The following is a 19,603-nucleotide window of genomic DNA, read 5'->3' as shown; positions in this document are numbered from 1 at the left end:
AAAAGTTAATTGTAACGTTGAGACAAAAAATCAAATGTTTTATACTTTTATACCCTTTTGATGAAGTATTAACAAAATTTTAATAAATTAATATTACATAATGATATTAATTACCATATGTTATTATACGTTCAGATTGATGTAAAAATCTTTGATGCTTGTTAAAATTTAAGTAAAAAATGACTGTGTACAATAGGTAGATAAGAATAACTTATTCAAAATATTTGTACGAGAGATAAAATAAATTAGTTAAAATTAATATATGAAATAATTTATGACTGTAATATGGCCATAAATTGATTTTTAAAAAGTTTTTCACCTCATAAATTAAGACACCTATAATTTTTAATTTAAAATTTATAACGTAGTTGCAAGAAATTCATTGAAATGAAAAATAATATTAAGAAAAAAATTTTTTCTAGTTTCTAAAATTTTTAAAAAGAAATCTTATGTTAAAAGTCCTAAACTAATGAAAATAATCTTAAAAAATATAAGTATCTGGAGAGTAAAAAATATTTATGTTTTTAATTCAGCATTAATTAACAATTATATTTTTTAATAATTCTTTAAGTATATTTACATACGTTTTTGAATTCTAAAGATTTAGTACTATAGTTTTCGAATACAAATTCTTGTATCCAATAAAATTATAAATTTTGACTTAATTATTTAAATTTATAAGTTTCTATTAGTCAAAAAAAGTTAAGCGTTTAATCGGGAATTTGGTTGGCTACTTTTTAGCTTCGATACGAAGTTGAGAAAAAATTGTATTATCCGCTGTCCTAGATAGAATAAAAAAATAATAATATTTTAAAAACATTTTTATAAGATTAATGTAATATTAAATATTATAACAACGTTAAAGAACATTATAATAATATTATTAAAAAAATACTATTTGGAAAGAATATTTTTTTGTGACTATCCATAAAAAATCCAATTTTTAATAGAATCATAAATTAGTACAATTAGTAGAAAACTTTAGTACAAAAAAGGATTATACACATAATCATTTTTTTTCATTTTCAAATTAAAATGAAAATTTTTAAATGTTGTAGAACGTCTTAATTTTTTAAATCTATATCAAATCTAAAGTTATTAAATGTAATCTCAGTTTAAAAATTATACATGTTCCAACTATAATTCTCTGAATAAAAAAAATAAGTTATTTGTAAAATGTTCGTTAAAATTTTTTTAAGTTTTATTTGTAAACAATCAAATTGAATTGTTTTATGACAGTGCTTTTAATCACTGTCAGATATATTTTAAATGTTTAAAGTTAAAATATCAAAGAATATGGATATACAATAATAATTTTTATGGATTTCTGAATTTTATATTTTTAGAGTTAATATCATTTACTACAAACAACCACAAAAAGTGTTGGCATATTTTTATATATGTGATGATTAAAGTGAAAGTGTATTGAGTCAATTTTAACATTTTCGAGCGAGTCTTTTGAATTTTTTTTTATAATGACAACATTAAATGTAGATTTTAATAATGCAATAATATGGTTCTTTAGCATGTATATATACATTTTTTTGATACCATTGGTACCAAAGAAATTGTTGCATTTTTAATATTCAATTCAGGTAAAACTCATTTTACACAAATGTAATTTACACTATTTTCGTTTTAACCATCAATATTTTAATAAAATGTATGGATTTAATATGTATTTGTAATTTAAAATACTAGCTTTAATTTAATAAGCTATATTTTCCAAAATCAATATTAAAAAAAATGTTTACTCAAATTAAAGAATTATGTTAAGAAAAATTATAAATCAGTCTACAAGGTATATTAGAATTATGCTAAGCTAAAACTCTTAAGACAATAAAGAGTTCAAAGTTCTATATAGTTTAAGGCCGTACTTCTGTTAAAATGAAAGAAATGTATAAATATGTATGTGTAGTTGTATACATTCGTGTTTAACGGAGACGAGAAAATCAATATCATGAAATAAATGAATTTTTTATTATTATAAGGAAAAAATAAGGGTTAAAAAAATATAAAAATTTAATTAAAATTTGTTGAACATCGACTTGTGATAATACTGTCATTTTACACGTTAAATTTGAAAAAAAAATTTAGACTAATGAAAGCGATTTCATTATTTTTTCTTAGTAAACTGAACACAAATATTCATTGTGCATTTTATTCATTAAATTAAAAATATTTTATAATTTACATTTTATTTATAGATTTGTATTTAACTATAGTTATATACAAATATTTTTAAGTAATAAAAATGTGTTGGAATGTATTTGTAGATCTTCAATGTATAAATACTTTTAATGTTCTCGTACATCGATCATTAAAGTTAAAAAATAAGATTAATAAGCTCATTATTACTACTGAGAATTTTCATTAAAATACGAGTGAAGGGAACTTCGTAAGAAATCATTGTTGTTAAAATTATTCACAGAATAGTTAGTGAACAAACATTTGAATATTATATTAACTGATTACGTATTATATATAAATATATAATATATATAGTGAGAGTGAAAGAGAGAGAGAAAAAGAGAGGTAGTGTATCAGGCTTACATAACAATTTTTATAACTTTTAATTAAATTATAAAACAATTTTTTTTTTTATAAAATTATTATCTTCTTAAACTTTTTAAGCATATTTTTTATTAATTACTACTAAAAAAAAAAATATGTTTTTATTTTTTTAACATTTTACCAAACATTTTTATGGGCTGATAAAAGTTGTCGGACAATAACACATCGAGCTAGAAGAATTTTAATACATAAAAAGTACAATAAATATGAAAACAGGCCAGTTGTTATAAACAATGAGAACAATAGAAACCCGTTTCTTTACTTACTAAAAATCGTATATATATTGTGGGTATTTAGTGAGGGTGGGTGCGCTGTATTTGGGGTACGTATACTCCATTAGCAATCCATACTCCAAAAAAAAAAAAATTATATTATTTATATAATTTTAAATTTTTAATAGTTGACAAATAAAATATATATTTAAATTCTAAAAACAAATTATAATCTAATAAAAGATAAGTTATAGACAACCGAAGTTAAAGAAATTCAATTGGTCTAACTTATAAGATACATATATATGTTTTCATAGATTACTAAATTTGAATTGGAAACCCATAAAGATTTTATGTTAATCATACATAATTTTTTTACAAGACACATTTAGTTTATTTATACCTTTTACACAATTATACATTTATCTGTATAAATATTAAATTCAGATATTATTAAAAGCTCAAGAGTATGCTCATATTTCAATAAAGATTAATAGTAAGATAATACGAATAATAACTTGTTTGGAACTATTACAATTAAAAGTTTAAATCACATAATACTGTAATACTGTACACAATACTGTAATAAATAGCCATGTATCATTGTAACTATTTCACTTTTATATTTACTATTTTAAACTTATATTACTTGCTATAGCTAAGAAAATTATGTATATAATTCGACTGGCTGTCAGAAAAGTCGTAGACCATTATTTTCGAGGTAAGAACTGTAAGATACCAAACTAATTTGTGATGTCAGTTCGTTTAAACTTTTATGTGTGAAATTCAAATATTGCTGGACAATATAGCGAATAATACGTGCCTAAGTATGTTTTAAGATACTGCATAAAATATTAACAGACATGTCGTGTATATAAATCAATCGCTGTTCGTGTGAAGGGCTTTTTTTACGGAGTATTCACGTCCTACACACCTGTTGATGCGCTTACTGAGTAGTTTTGGAAACGCTGCGTGTGAAAATATATGCTTTGTTCGTGACGTCATTAGACAACGTTTTGTGTATGTGTGCAAGAACCCCTTCAGTATAGATTCTAAAGCTTAAGTTAACACCACATAATAATAATAATGTATAATATATAATATTATACATATTTTTTAATAATATTTATAATGTATTCATAAATACATATCTGTGTACATCTATGTAGAATAATTCTAATAATAATAATTATTATTTTTTCGTATGACCACCATGGGTAAAAGGTGTTTTTATTCGAATGGGGATAATCGGCCGAGGGTAAAACGGCACTCTCCCCGTCGTTAAAGGTTAAAACCACCGACAGCAGCGCATACATTCGCCCAACAAAATACTCCACCGGTAGTTGGTTGCCGGTAGTCGTGCCCGGTCCATGACCGCCGTCGCCACTCTTGTCTCGGATATCCAACACATCAAAAATAATAATAATAAAACAGCCTACAATCCACGTGTATTCCAAAGGTAACGTTTCACTAATTTAAAAATTCTACTATACTAAACCGTTTAATATTTTTTTACATAAAATTTAATTTACGGCAGTTAGTCATAATTATTTAACGAACAAAATAATACATCAATTGTGATATTTTATTTGATTATACACTATTATGCAGATGTTATTCATGGAATATTTAATATTCGAAGAACTTTTTATATTATATACTAGTACTTTTACTGAAAAAGTATGTACATTTCTGTTAAATATTGAATGTTCTTCTAACCTACTCAAAATAATATTTCGTGTTTTTCAACCACTTTAAAATAATATTGATCAATAATGAAATGTCTTTAAACTCAAGAAAATTAACATACAACTCTTAAGTCTACTGGTCAAATATTAATATTTTTTTCATGAAAATTAATCATTAATTATATTTTAAATGAATTTTAAAATATATTTTAATACTCATTTGTACGGTGATATTATGACATTATAATGTTCGTGAAACTTTGCATTTAAATCGTTTAAAGAGACCACAAAAATATATAAACGTGGTTTTATTTGTTACTATATTTTGTATAGAATTATCTACATGAATGTAGAGATATTAAAATACTGCCCCTAGTCTACTTGAGACACTATTAATGAGAAACTTTGAGCATTACTAAAATAATACCACGTCGATTAGTACAAAATTTTCATTTGATACGTGCTAAGTCAAAATATACAATAATTTTAATATTATAAAGTGTATAAAGTAAAATATTGCTATAGAAAAAAAGTCTCTTAAAATATATATATATAATTAAATTTATAATTATTGTAATTCTTTTTTAGTTTATATTTTATACTGCTTTAACATTACTATCAATTGAAATATTTATAAAAGATACTATTGATGTTGAAAGATTTTTAAAAACACCATCTGTTTTTTTATTTATAAAATTCAAATATATTATTTAATTAAAAAGAATAAAAAAAATGTTAAATTAAATTTTATTTTTTCTCTTTATGTTTTTTAAATTTAAGGTTTGACATAAATTCTTCTAATTTTTAGATTCTATGTAATTTTTATCGCTACAGGTTTCTCAATAAATTGACATATTAGAAAAATACTTACTTTTGAAAATTCAACACCTAAAAAAAATATATAAAATGTTCAGTAAGTAAGGAAACAGATTTCTATAGTTCTCATTATTTGTAACAACTGACTTGTTTCCTGACTTATTGAACATACATTTTTATGCGTACAATGCACTTTGAATTAAATTTAAAATGTATTCAATTAGTATAAATATTATGGTTTGGTTCAAGTCCTTATCCTTTTAACTTCTATATAATATAATATGAAAGATAATTACTAATTTTTTTTATTTGATTATTCATTTATCATAATACGATAAAGTAACTGATTAAAAAACAATTTTTAGAATTTATTTTGTTACATATATTTTTTAATTTATCAGTTATTACTTTTTAGAATCATCTTGTAACTTATAGGAGTCTCAATTTTAATTTTTAAATGGCAACAGGATCAATCCATATCAAATCATTCACATATGGTTGCACTAATACTTCAAAAAAACTCAACATTTTTATAGCACTCTTTAAATAAAATTACAGTTTTTTTTTATATTTTACTATATTATTATGACGTTTCTAGTTGTAAAAAGTAAAATAGTCGCTTTTATAACAAATTTAAATTACTTCTTTAATATCAATGTTACAGTTGTGAAACTCAACTACTCGGACGACAATTCTCTGAGTTAGATCTCGTCTTTGCTAGTTCTTTCTTTTTAATAGATAAATTAAAATACAAATAAATAAAATTCAAATTTTTATGGACTGTATGTCACTTTTGGGTTTTACTGCTTTTATTCTAATATAAATAATACATAATCTACTTATAACTAATGTTAGTAGGTCTTCACTCTATCGTAACAATCAATTAATGAGCATAATATTAACCTATACAATATTTACAATTATAATACAACTCTGACCTGGTGCTTTTATAGACACTGAACTAATGGCAAGTTTGCAATCCGTCAAACATCTACTTGACAAATATTACAAACAATTTCTGTACATTACATATAATGTACATGAATTACACAGTTGAGCTCGACACAATCGACTGTGTTCCGTTATCCCTTTTAAAAATAAAGACAAATACTAATATACGTTCAAGTACAATATAACGTATTAAAATAGCACACACATTATAAACAAACGCTAAAAACAAGTAAATAAAATTTTTATCAGCTGCAGCACGTCATCTAAGAGAACACTCCGATGAACTAATGAATACATTTCATTATGCAAGCGACTGCGCACTACATATAAGTACAAAACTAACATCAATTTCAAACTTTTAGTACACACTATCTATGACTTATAGTTAATGATGAAAAAAAATTCAGTTTTAATTTTTGAGTGATAAACAGATATTAAAAAAAGTACAGTTTTTTATTAAAAATTGCCTAGGTTGAACCTGTATAAAAATATAAATTATACAATTAATTTTTTAAACTTTTTAATGTGTTTTTAATAAAGTTTGAACTTGGAAATTGTTGTTAATCTAGAGTCATTGATTTTAACCATCTAAACATGTTTGAGACATTGTCCATGAATTATTTAAAAAATGTTAAAATATTAATTAAGTATATTAACTCATTATACAGAGTGATCAGTTTGAAAAAAAAAATTTCCCTTGTAGTTGCATATATTTCTTGTTATCAGCTAATAATTACTTTTTAGAATCATTCCTTATACGTTATAGAGGTGTCAACTTTATTTGTTTAAATGACAATATGCATATTTAACTAGCTTATAAAATAGGAAATAACCTAATTAATAAAATGGGCTGGCCAATAACAACTTTTGAATTAGTATTTCAAATGTAATTAACAATTTAAAGTAGTGACTAGAGGTGAGCTATTTTATCTCTAGTTATTTCCCAGTCGTACTCTTCGTTCCGCCTAAGTATAAAAATGAGAATACTATTAAAGTACTGTTACAAAAGCTGTTATCAACTAGTCATTTTTTAATTAGATAATTTTATAAGTTAAGTAAATATGTACGTTACCATTTAAAAAAAATAAAGTTGACAATCCTGTATGTTATCAAAGATAATTCTAAAAATTAATTATTAACTGATAAATCAATAATTGTATACAATTAAAAGGAATAAAAAAATTTTTTCAAGTGGCTTATAATATACCGATCACTCTGTATAATTAAAATTCTACAAAAATGTCAATAAGTATTTGGTAATGGTGGTAGAGTGATCTATACCCTTAATCACTTATCATTTTACCGCCACTAATTGGTAAAAACTAATAAAAACATCGTTTTTATAGAAATGCTTTTATTAGAGTAGTACTTGTTTGATGAATCATAAATCCAGTCTATGGGACTGAACTTCTATTGAAAATTTTCAAATCTATTTACATTAAAGTGATTTAAACTTGATAATATAGCGTGGAAAGGATGAAAATTATATTCAAAACCCTCTGAATTAAATTCCTAAGTCCGTGCTTCAATCAAACATATTATTAAAAAAAACCTTTTTTACAAATAAATTAAAAGTACAATGGTTTTTGTTAGATATAAATGGATTCTTTAATATGCTAGTGTTAGACAGAAAGTGGCAGTCTCTGATACCCCGTCCACTCCCCTCTCATACCCTTTCGTGTGACCGGTTTGACTATGTCCGTACGTCCTATGCTGTCGTGCCTTATTCAACATATATCCAATGACATATATCTCTATAATTCAGCTCAATAATGAATCTCTCTATTTATTTTATCCAGGTTATAATCATACAGATCAAAATTTTAAACATTTATTTATTTCAAATTGTTACTTTGTTTTAGTAACTGATAATTGTTAATTGCTACTTTTAGTATATAAATTACCCTCTGTCCTTTACCTTTAAGATTTTATTTACAGAACTTTAATAGATTTTCATACATTTATTTTCATTCATTAAGCAATATGTACCTATTTTATTCCCTCCTGCTCTTTTCTCCGTTCCAAGTAATCGTCCTTTTAAACATAAAAAAGTTGCATATTACAGCTAGTGTAATAAATGTTACGCAAATAGGTTATGTGCATCATATGCTTATGTTAAGAAACAAATATTTTTTTTATTACGTATATCGTTAAAAACATTAGTAGATAAGTTATTTACTCGATTGGTTTAAAACGGCACTTTAGATTAGTTAATTTAAATGCATATGCATTTGTTGTTACAGGCGTTTTACATTTATTGACTAATTTACACATTATAGTAATTAATTATTCTTAAATTATCTAAATTATTGTAAAATAAGTTCATATATTGTTGTTTAATTAATAGAGGATTATAATTGATAATGTTGATTTTGTTTAAAATATTTTTGAGGTATTTGTTTCTACATAATAGTGCTTTTATAATAAAAACAAAATGTATTAAGTTAAAAATGTGTGCTATTGTCGGATGACGATAATCATGGGGAAATTAGTAAGCCTTGTGGAAGTCGTGGTTTTAATCTCTTAATTTTTTTTTTTTTTTTATTCAATATATAGCTCTATTTTAAAAAATAAATAAATAATACTAAATATAATTATACAAAATTTCTAATAGTATTATTATTTTTGGAGAAATTTAGTGAATGACAAATCAATTATTCTTTATAATTTGTCAATCTGAGCAAATAGAAGAGGGGTAAACAGTCATATTAATTTTCTCAGAGTTTTCTCGTACATCAATTTAATGCACACAATATGAACTGTATTACACACAGCTTACCGAATAACGTAAGTTGGAAATTATTTTCTTTGTGTAATGTCTGGTGTAAATGTTTAATCATAATTTTCAATACATTTAGACATTTATAATATATAGGAAATAACTTAGTTATATTGAAACGAGGTTTAGTAAATTCTTTAAGCTTCAATTTTTCAAAACATTAAGAAATGTTAAACCAGTGATATTTTAATTGTGTTTTCCTTATACCTGGACTTCATAAAACATTTTTAATAAAACTATAATAATTTGTTTTTTCATGTTTTTATAAAATAATAAAATAAAAATAAACAAAAAATAGTTTTGTACTTCATTCTTTTATTTAAATTGAAACATAAATTTTGCTACATCAATCCCCCCCACTAACATACATTAGATTGATAAATATGAACAAAATAATTTTTCGAATAGGAATTTTGTAAGAGATACCTTTAAAGGATTCTCGTTAAGTTAGTATATTTTCATTTAATAAAATCTGATCATAAAATTAGTAACCTATAGATATTTGTGGTTATGAGAGTCTCATAGCTTTTTTACTTAGTACTTTACTTCATTACTATTCTACTGTTTCTTCCGGAAAATCTTGAAAAATAAAAGTAAGAAAAGAGATATACAGGTATATCGGGTAAATTTACAATTTTTCTTTACCCAATGCTAAATGTTTGCAAGTCCTTTAAAATGGATAAAATGGCTAAGTGTAATCATCAAGAAACGAGATTGTTTATTTTATAGTCATTACATGGCATTCATGATATACAAAAATTGTTTCTTAATATTAAATAAGTAATATAGCTTATCGTAAAATAAAAATTTAATATCTATCGTAATATTTTATTTGTTTATTCAACTGTGAATATATTTGTGCCAGCAGTAATTTATTAAAAAAATATATATGAAACAGTATCATTTATTCATATAGTCAACATATATATCTTCACTCCTACAATATTCGTAATTCCTCTCCTCAACCATTAGCTTACTCAATTCAAGATTTATTAATATAATATAATCTATCTGGTCTATTATAAGATAATTCGGCTTCCTAAGAACTGTTGCGAGTACTATCTAAGTCTAGTTTAATGTACTGATGTTTAATGTTCAATAAAAATAAAAATGAAATCGTTGTTGAATGACCTAATCATTTTATTAAAATATTATGCAATTAATCTGAAGTTCTATCTTTTAAAGTTATATTTATAAGTATTTAAGTGAATAATAAATAATAATACGTGTTCAGCAGTTTCATAATTAAAGCCTGAGATACGTCGCATATATATGTTTGAATAAAAGTAAAACTAATTAATACTTTAGACATTTTGGGCTATATTAATAAACTTGAATGTGTGTTTTAGGTATAAATTAAATTACACTTCAAGTAACTTGTTATAACAATATTAGTAAAACTCAATGCGTGGTTTGTGCATAACGTATTATTTTTATTTATACATCAAAAGAATATTGTACATGTTTGACATTATGATAGAGTTATGTGTTGAAGAACAAAAAAGAAAACTTAAACATTAATTTGTATTTTTTTTTTTTACTTTTATCATAACGCAAATAATCTGATTATAATACTAGTATGTTGTGTTTCCCACTTGCCCATAACTGAAATATATAAAAACTCAAAAAATAGTTATCGACAAGCTAAAACTTTATTGAGTCTGTTTTTATCTAATAGCTCTCAAGTATGAATGTGTTAAAACTTTCATGGATTGTCTTGTTGCTTGAAGTGCTTGAGGATATATCCATGTTTACAGTTGAGTTCTGACGTTTCGGACTCATTGCAGAGTCCATCTTCAGAGTGATGGTTGCTAGTCGGTGGCTGCAACTATACTGGCGGCTTATCTTGATAACAGTCTGCTTTTATAAAATTGATAACATCTGGTTTTTGACTAACGTTGTTTGCCGTATCAGGGTTTTTGACTAACGTTGTTGACCACATCTGGTTTTTGACTAATGTAGCTTTCAAGTAATTATAAGTTTCTTGTAACTTTCAAAAGCTGACCCTAAAAATTACTACTTATAATTTTTTATAAATACCTTATATATTTGTGTTTCAATAGGTATATTTTTTTCAAAAATCTGATCCTTTACCTACCGACAGGGAGGGTATTCAAAATGGCAAGTTTTATAACTCTCTAGGTAATCTATTCAATTTAACTTTTAAAAATATTCTAGAAATACTGTGAGCTTCAAAGATATGTTATATTTAAGGTTATTTTACATACTCTAATTAAATACATTTTCTACTTGTAAAAGACCTTCAAAGTTAAACTAAAGATGATATTTTTGTGCTGCTATAATTTTCTAGTTAAATATTTTTTTCAATTATTTATATCTATATTTTTTGTTAAATGATTAATATATATAATAAAGGACATATATGAGTATAATGTAAGTACCCCATTTAATAATTCTTTAAAAAAATATTAATAAAAATAATTCAAATGTTAGCTCTAAATATTGTCAAGGGAAATTTCTGCAGCTGTTAATACCAATCCAGTAAGTATGTTAAAATAAAGAGGGCTAATCTTTACAAAAAAATGTAGTAGTACAAATAGCTATGATATAAAATTTAAATTAAAATCAGACTTAAATAACTAAGTATAGTTTAATAAGTAATACTTTGATAATGGGACTTTATAGTAGTTTTAAATTTTATTCAAAACTGTTGCAAAATCATTACATTTAAATTATAATGGATTATTTTGTTTACTCTTGAAATCAATTAAGAGATACTTTAAATAAAAAACCCCTATTATAACCAGCAATATAGCAAACTATAAACCTAATTGATAAAATAAAAAATTCTGAAATAAAAGTTAACACTTTATTTTATGATATAGAGTGTTCAAAAAGTAAGGAAACAGGCCAGTTGCTACAAACAATGAGAACAATAGAAACCTGTTTTTTTACTTACTGAACACTATACATATTATACAATATGTGTTTATATTGTATTTAAAATATATTATTTCATATTTAATTTTTACAAATTTTACAATGTAATCTTAATATTTCACAGTCATAAAATGAGTAAATTATATATGTATAATATTACGTGTAATACAGTTTTTTATAAATAAGCAATTTTCTTAAAACATAACAATTACTTTTAAAAATTGTTTATTTTTGGTTTATGCCGGAATAACTTGCACGTATATTTTAAATAAATTAAGTCTTATAAAAATATCAATACTTAATTAAAAACATTAATTAGGAAACTATGAAGAGAAAAATAGTAAATTTTTAATATTCTGAAAAATAAAACACAAAATTAAGAATAATATTAATTTAGAAAAACAAATAGACAATTGAGAAATAAATTAAATAAATTATGTTTAACATTAACTAGAAAAATTGTTTATAAATTTTTATTTTAATAATTTCAGTAATTATGCTTTAAACAATTTAAAATTTTATTTTACATTTGAATTTGGTTAATAATAATTTAACATTTAAAGTCACGGATTTAAAATTAAAAATAATATTTTGAAGAAAAGTTATATTGAGTTTTCTTTCTATGTTTTTTCTTGTAATATGTTATATATTTCAAAATTCATGTATTTCATTTTAAAAATATCCATATAAATTTACAAAGACAATTAACAATAATAAATATAACTAAAAATATTATAAGCATATGAAGAATTGCGTCTATATTTTTTGAACTACAATGTAAATCAACTCGATAAACTTTTGGTGTTTTTTTAGGTTCATCAACTGATATAGCTTTGTATCCTACAGTCCAACCTATTGAGCTGTTTACGTCAATCCCAACTTCTGACAAAGCGTATATTGGTGAGATCATATTGTCTATATTATCTAAGGAATCGCTTCTTAATTTTGGTCCCATTTTCTTGTGATTCTTGATACACCTTAAAAGAATGTATACATTAATGATTAATCGTCAAATAGTGCATTAAATTTTGTAAAAATAACTATTTTTTATAAAATTTTATTTTAATCCAAATTATAAAATATAATTTACTGTTTATAAAGATAACTAGTCAATATGAGTTCGTCAATGATGTCATTCAAAGTGTTAATTAAAATTAAATTAAAATCTACATAAGTTATAAGTGTTCAAATTTTGTACTTTTAATAAACTCATACTTTTATTTTATAATTTTACTTGACGTAATTAATTTATATTTATTATAAATTAATTATTATATTATTTTAATTAAATGATAAAAGATTATACAAATAAGTGTATTAATCTGTGTTCATCAATACGCTTTATAAATGAAAAATACTTCATAATTCTATATGTGGCACATTATGCAATGTAAAGTTAATACTTTTCCTATTTTTAAATTATTTTGAGTCATATTTAAGTGGCCTTTAAATAAAACTGGTTAACAAATAATATGCCTCTGGTGTTATCAAGTCCATATGGTATTGATAATGAGTCTATTTACATTGGATTTAAAAAAATGTAGGCTGAAGATAGGCAATTTTTAAATGTATAAAATTTTTTATTTTATAATTTAATTACAAAGTGTTAAATGTATTTCATCATTTTTTGACGTCTAGTTCCATTTTGACCCAATTAAATCAATAAATATACTATTGTAAGATGTTTATACAAATATAAACTTTTTTAATTATAAACATATTGATGGAAAATGAGTTAAAAATCAAGTCAGTTTAATAAATACAATGTCATACACATTATAATTTATGTAAATTTCCTGATAATTTAACGATTACAATTTTATTTTTAACATAGGTATGTGTAAATGATTTAAAAATCACAAAAATAAAAAAAGAAATTAAAGTATATTTTCTTACTTGAAATGATGTAAGAAATAGTGTAATTTCTAAATGCATATAATACTAATTATATTATCGTTGAAGTAGTTTATAATTAGTACATAGTTTAACAATATACCTTTATAAATTGGATCTTTATTTTTAAACATATGTCATATAAGGTTTTGATAAGGTATAAGGTAAGTATTTGATTAATTGTTATTTCATAAAGAAAGCAAACGAATATAATATATATATAATGTTAACATATATAATTGAATGTCTGGAATTAACCATATTGATTTAATCAATGAATAATTTTTATATAAATATGTATATATTTTAACTTGGCAGAAAAGTAATCTTAAATATATTTTATTGCCTTTTAGATTCCACTAAGACGATTAACCAAGATGGAAAAAATGTATTTCAACGAGACTCATCTACCTGGTGAGTAATCCCTTATAATAATAATAAAGTAAACAAATCCCGTAAGTAATTTGCCTTACTTAAAAAATATTTCGTTGCTTCCATCATATTTATTGAGCATAATTTGTAACGGTTGGTTATCATTGTTCACTATGGACGTTGTACAACATTGAACTTAGGTCAGTTATTAACCTGTATTCATTCATATTCTCACATAATTTAAACAGAATTTTATCAACACTTATTATTATTTTTAAACGTGATTCCTTTTGGCGGGATCCTTGAATTGGAACAGTGCTACGGTTAGTATTAATGCACAAAAACTATTCTCAATAATACATTTTATAAGGAAAAAATCTTGTCGATACTAGTCCTTGACATACATATGGATTTACGGTATTTTGCGGTTTTTTACCAACAAGGTTAGATTAAAATATGTAAGTTAATATTTATTTATAACTACCGAATTTTGTTAAATGAATTACGTTATTTAAAAATAACAACATTTTTTGGATTAGGCGTTTCGAAAAAATAATTTTTGTAGTGTGTAAAATATTTAGAATATTTGATGATACTCAGTAAACTTTTATGTATACAAATATTTGTATAGAATTGTGGTAGCATCTGAAGAATTAAATAAAAAAGAAGAAAAATAATCATTAATAAATTTGACCGAAATTATAAACTTCACAAAATTGTTAAAAGTAACAGTAAATTGCAAATACTAAGCGCGATTGAGCCTTTCAAAACCTTGAGAAAATTATCAAATATTTCTGTGTTACTATTTTTTTATAAAACATCACAATTATGTCTATACTTAATATATACACATAAACATATGGTATGTGTATATACAGTTCATAACACGACCAATGCCAAGTATTCAAATTTCAACATCGTTGTGTAAGATTTTGAAACTGACTTAAAAACTTTTTTTATGCGCCTATACAAATATCATAATAAATTTTAATATTTAGTTTATTTATTGAAATGGAAATCCTTTTATATTATTTTTCATATTTTTTTATTAAGTATAATTTTTCCTACTACTTTTTTTACAATATTTTATGTATTGTTTTAATATTCAGTCAAGTTTTTTATTGCAATACTTTTTTTCTTATAGTTTTTATAAAAATTTTTAATTAAGTTGAAGTTTTTACTTTATATATTACTAATATTAATGAATATTTTATTCAGTTAAAGATAAAACAAAAGAAGTATTGATCGTGTTTATTAGATTAAATTGTGACAAAAATGCAAGTCACGTTTGACGGTTTAGTGTTTTTCAACTTATCTCACGATCTAGACTTGTATATTTACGATTGAAGGACTTTGTAACATCCAAATTACACTTAATAACAATGTATTATTCTAACGTACAAATGTCCCTAGTAGTATAGATACACTAGTAATTATGATTAAAGTAACATTTAAATGCGACAGTAATATTTTAAATTTAAACTATAATGCCTCATTGTACTTAAGTAACAAATAGTACAATCTTTTTTAACAATAAACACATCATCATCTCGTGAATTAACTATTGTATTACAAATAATATTTAAAAGAGAATAAAAGCTTAAAATAATTTAAAAAAATATTTAATATTTAAAATTAAAATACAACGGCATGCCTAACAAGTCTAGTTTTAAATTTTTATTACTAAAGAGAACTTTTAGTTAGATGGATCGTGTGTCATTTGTTTTGAATTCAATACACATGTGCGTTTCGTCATTTCACAAATCATAACTTAATTTTTAAATAATATACAGACGTTATTGAGTTGTTTGAAGTGTGTACCTAAGTATTATTTTTTAGTTTTAAGAATTTGTTACTGAAATGAACACATTACATGGTTTACGATTACTATACAGGAAAAAGCACACAGCAAAATATATTTTCCATAACATTTTTTTGCACTTCATCATACGACCGTTCCGAAACTCGTGGAAAGTGAATGCGATGAACTGATTGATCAATTGACTTTGCTCGTTTCTAAACCTATTGACGAAGTATAAACTCCGTCGGTGTTCTTTTATAGTATGCAAAAAAGCGGAAAATAATAAATTCTATTTATTACATTTCAACAATGTGATGTGGAAGTGTATCGTTAAAAATCATATCTTTGAAACCGTAAGTGAGTCTCGATAAAATATTATGTATTTGGCAGAAATTTAATACAACATCAAGTCTTTTTTTTTTTGTATTATTATTCAGCTAGCGTAGACTAGTAATAGCCGAGTATACATTCAACCGAAGAGAAACGTTTTTATCATCACTCTTGTTGTATTTGACGGAAAACACATTCACCCTCAGTAGACTTTGCTGAACCATATTTAATATATACCTTCAAAAAATAAATGCTTTATATATATTTATTTTGTACAAGCTACAAGAGATTTTGAATATCAATATACTACATTTCGTTTTTAACCATCTTTTGAGTGCAAAATTTAAAACGAGTAGATTATTAATTAATAATCTTAATTGTAATATTCACTTATTTTTACATATGTATAAGTAAATCAAAGTACCAAAGTAAGTAACAAAACTTACATAAATTTCAATAGAATATTCAAAAATGAAACCTAAATTTTTTTCAAGATTGATAGGGAATTTACAAGTTTTTGAAATAGAGTAGGGAATGAAGCATACAATTTTAAATAGTTAATATATAAACTTTCATAGCATATAAAATACAGCAAAATTTAAACTGTTAACACTAGTATTTTCGAAAATTTTTCACTTAATTTAATGATGTTTGTTTACTTGTAAAAGTTATTTTATGATAGTATTTATGAGTAAAAAAAAAATGGTATAGTGTTCAAAATAGATATTGAACAAGTTGATTTATAAATAGAGTGTATCAAATTTTCAATTACGTTGGAATTATGTCAATGAAACATTTTACTGCTATGAATGTACAGATCTGAACAAACTTGAAACAAAAAACTGGATTTTCTGTATTAATTTTTAAAAATTTTGTATTAGTAATCTTATTATTCACAGTGACACTAAAACTTATGTTTTAACAGCATGTTTTTTAATTCTGTTAATAGATTTCAATCAGTTTTTTTTATTAACTACTAGTGCCGTAGGTTTTCTAAAAATTAAATACTGAAGAAATTTCGGAAAAATTTTACATTTTAGAGATTTTTATTAGTATTATTTTCTTTATTTAAAAATCTCTAAATTTAATATGATATAATTGTGTATAATTTTCAAACAAATATATAGATATTTTAGGGCCTCTTTATGCCTAGTTATAAAAGTGTTAATAACTTCAAAATAGTCATAATCTGTATCTCACCAACTCTCTATTATTTGTGTATATTATAAAACAGTAATAACTTCCGAAATACTGATCTAAAAGTCAGATCAGTCAAATTCTATTTTACAAGCAACTTAAATATGTATGTTTCTTTTTAAAACGTATATTTAACATCCGTATAGGGTATAGAACAAAAAAATACTTGAAACTAAAAAAGCTAAAAATATATTTCTGATATTACTTTTTAGTTGTAAATAATTTAGTGCCTTGGAATAGACGAAACATCTATAATATTAAAACTTGATCATAAAATTTTATAGTTTTATTTTCTATTTCATAAAAACTAATACGAAAAATAATAAAATTAAACTAAATAAAGTTATTGTATCACTATTATTCATAAAACCCAACCCACTCAATTATTTTTATTCGTTAAAAATAAATAATTCTTGTATAATTCAAGAATTTGTATGATTAATTGCATATAATTTTTAACTATTTATATATACATAAATCTGGATACTAATTTGACAGACAGAAAACTGTATTGTCAATAAACTATTTTCAAATTATCATAAAAATAATATTATACATATATAATATTTAAGTTTCAATTTTGGTAAAAATTTCTGATGCTTATGGAAATTTCTAGTTTTGAAAATTATAGTTATTTTATTATAATACTGTCATTGTAGTTCATAAATATATATATAAAGCTTAATATAAATAAGGAATAATCATACTATCATTTATATAGAGTGATCCGTTCATCATAACAAACTAAATTACTTAAAAAAAAATGATTTAATGTATATATATTTTTTTGGCTACTTTTAGTTACATGTATTGTATGATTTACCAATTACTAAGTACTTTATTGGTTCATCTCTTATACCATATAAGAGTGCCAATTTTATATTTTGAAAGAGAATCATAAATATTTATTTAGCTTAAATAATAGAAAATTATTTAGTTAAAAAAATGACTGGTCAATAATAACTTTTCAACCAGTAAATCTTAATAAAGAGAGACGAGGGTATAACTATTTTTATTGTTATGCATTTGTCAGTCAGACTTTTCGTCTCGTTTTAGTACATAAATATTGTTAACATCAGATGTCTTTATACAAAAGTTGTTATCGATTAGTCATTTACTTAATTAAATTATTTTCTATCATATAAGCTAGTTTAATATGTGTCTTACAATTTGAAAAATTAAATTATTATCTGTATAAGACAAAAGGGATAAATATAAAAAATACTTCATGATGTATAAATTAAGAATAAAATGTAGATAAAGAAAAAAAATTGTCAATATTATTTTTATTTTGTAAGTATTTGAATAATTGAACTAATCATTCTATATATTAGAATTTTCATTTATTTTTAAGAATTAACCAGGCGAGAATATTACTTTGCTAATTAATTCGTTACATCTAACTAGACATATAACTCTAGCTAGATATTAAATCTTTATACATAGAAACACATCGCCAGTAATCGTTAAATAATGGATTTAAGACAAAAAAATACTATGATAACAAAGAGATTTCAGCAATTATAAGCTCTAGAGTACTTGGTATAAACCGTGTTTAATATTTTATCCTTAGCACCAGCAACGTTTCTCTTGTTGGTCGATGCTCAAAGTTTTTGCGGTCTACTTATAACCGGATACCATAAATCCTTAGCCTATGACGTTTTTGTTCGCATAATGTGTTTATGCTCTTACTCTACACTTCTGTCAAGTAAACAAAATTTTTAAACGATATTTAAAGCTAAAAAAACAATTTTTATTATTGTTTAAGATTAAATATTTTAAGTAAAGTAAACAAAAAATCAATTCGTTAAAACTCTATAAAATTGTATACATAACACAAAAAATAAACAATTTGTAATTACAAAAACAGACTAATAAATATTAAATAAGAATTTGTTAGAATCTTAATTTTATATTTTGGAATTTGATTTTATTTATTTAGCTAAAAATTAAATAAATAAGTGTCAATTGTCTTAATTTGCAGTCTATCCTACAGTTATGAATTAAAAAAATTTAAATAAAATAAATATATTTTATATTGTACGTAAAATTACAGAAATAAATATATTTCTTTAGATCATTTGTTATA

At 23.3% G+C, this 19,603-nt stretch overlaps 1 protein-coding gene and 1 long non-coding RNA gene across 4 annotated transcripts in view; both read left to right on the top strand.

Moving 5' to 3' along the window:
* Nucleotides 1–4,068: 4,068 nt before the first annotated feature.
* The window catches only part of LOC126910473 (galanin receptor type 2), a 54,878-nt gene continuing 39,343 nt past the window's right edge, over nt 4,069–19,603 (top strand). The window contains exons 1-2 of one of the 2 annotated variants that reach the window (XM_050693078.1): nt 4,069–4,245; nt 14,168–14,228. Coding sequence is in view for 1 of the 2 variants with exons in the window: in XM_050693077.1 (XP_050549034.1) it covers nt 14,192–14,228 (37 nt within the window). In the remaining variant the exon portion in view is untranslated. The remainder of the gene's footprint in view (nt 4,246–14,167; nt 14,229–19,603) is intronic. The other variant, XM_050693077.1, reaches the window with a different exon arrangement.
* LOC126910510 (uncharacterized) lies at nt 14,288–16,641 on the top strand. 2 transcript variants are annotated; one of them, XR_007705264.1, is made up of 3 exons: nt 14,288–14,386; nt 16,082–16,340; nt 16,425–16,641. It is a non-coding gene; the product is annotated as an uncharacterized LOC126910510 (long non-coding RNA). The 2 variants fall into 2 exon arrangements; XR_007705263.1 differs by having other exon boundaries at nt 16,026–16,340.

This window comes from Daktulosphaira vitifoliae, unplaced genomic scaffold (assembly GCF_025091365.1).
Source record: "Daktulosphaira vitifoliae isolate Bord-2020 unplaced genomic scaffold, ASM2509136v1 Scaffold_1, whole genome shotgun sequence".
In the NCBI taxonomy this organism is placed as follows: domain Eukaryota; kingdom Metazoa; phylum Arthropoda; class Insecta; order Hemiptera; family Phylloxeridae; genus Daktulosphaira; species Daktulosphaira vitifoliae.
This window is presented reverse-complemented; position numbering and strand designations above follow the sequence as displayed.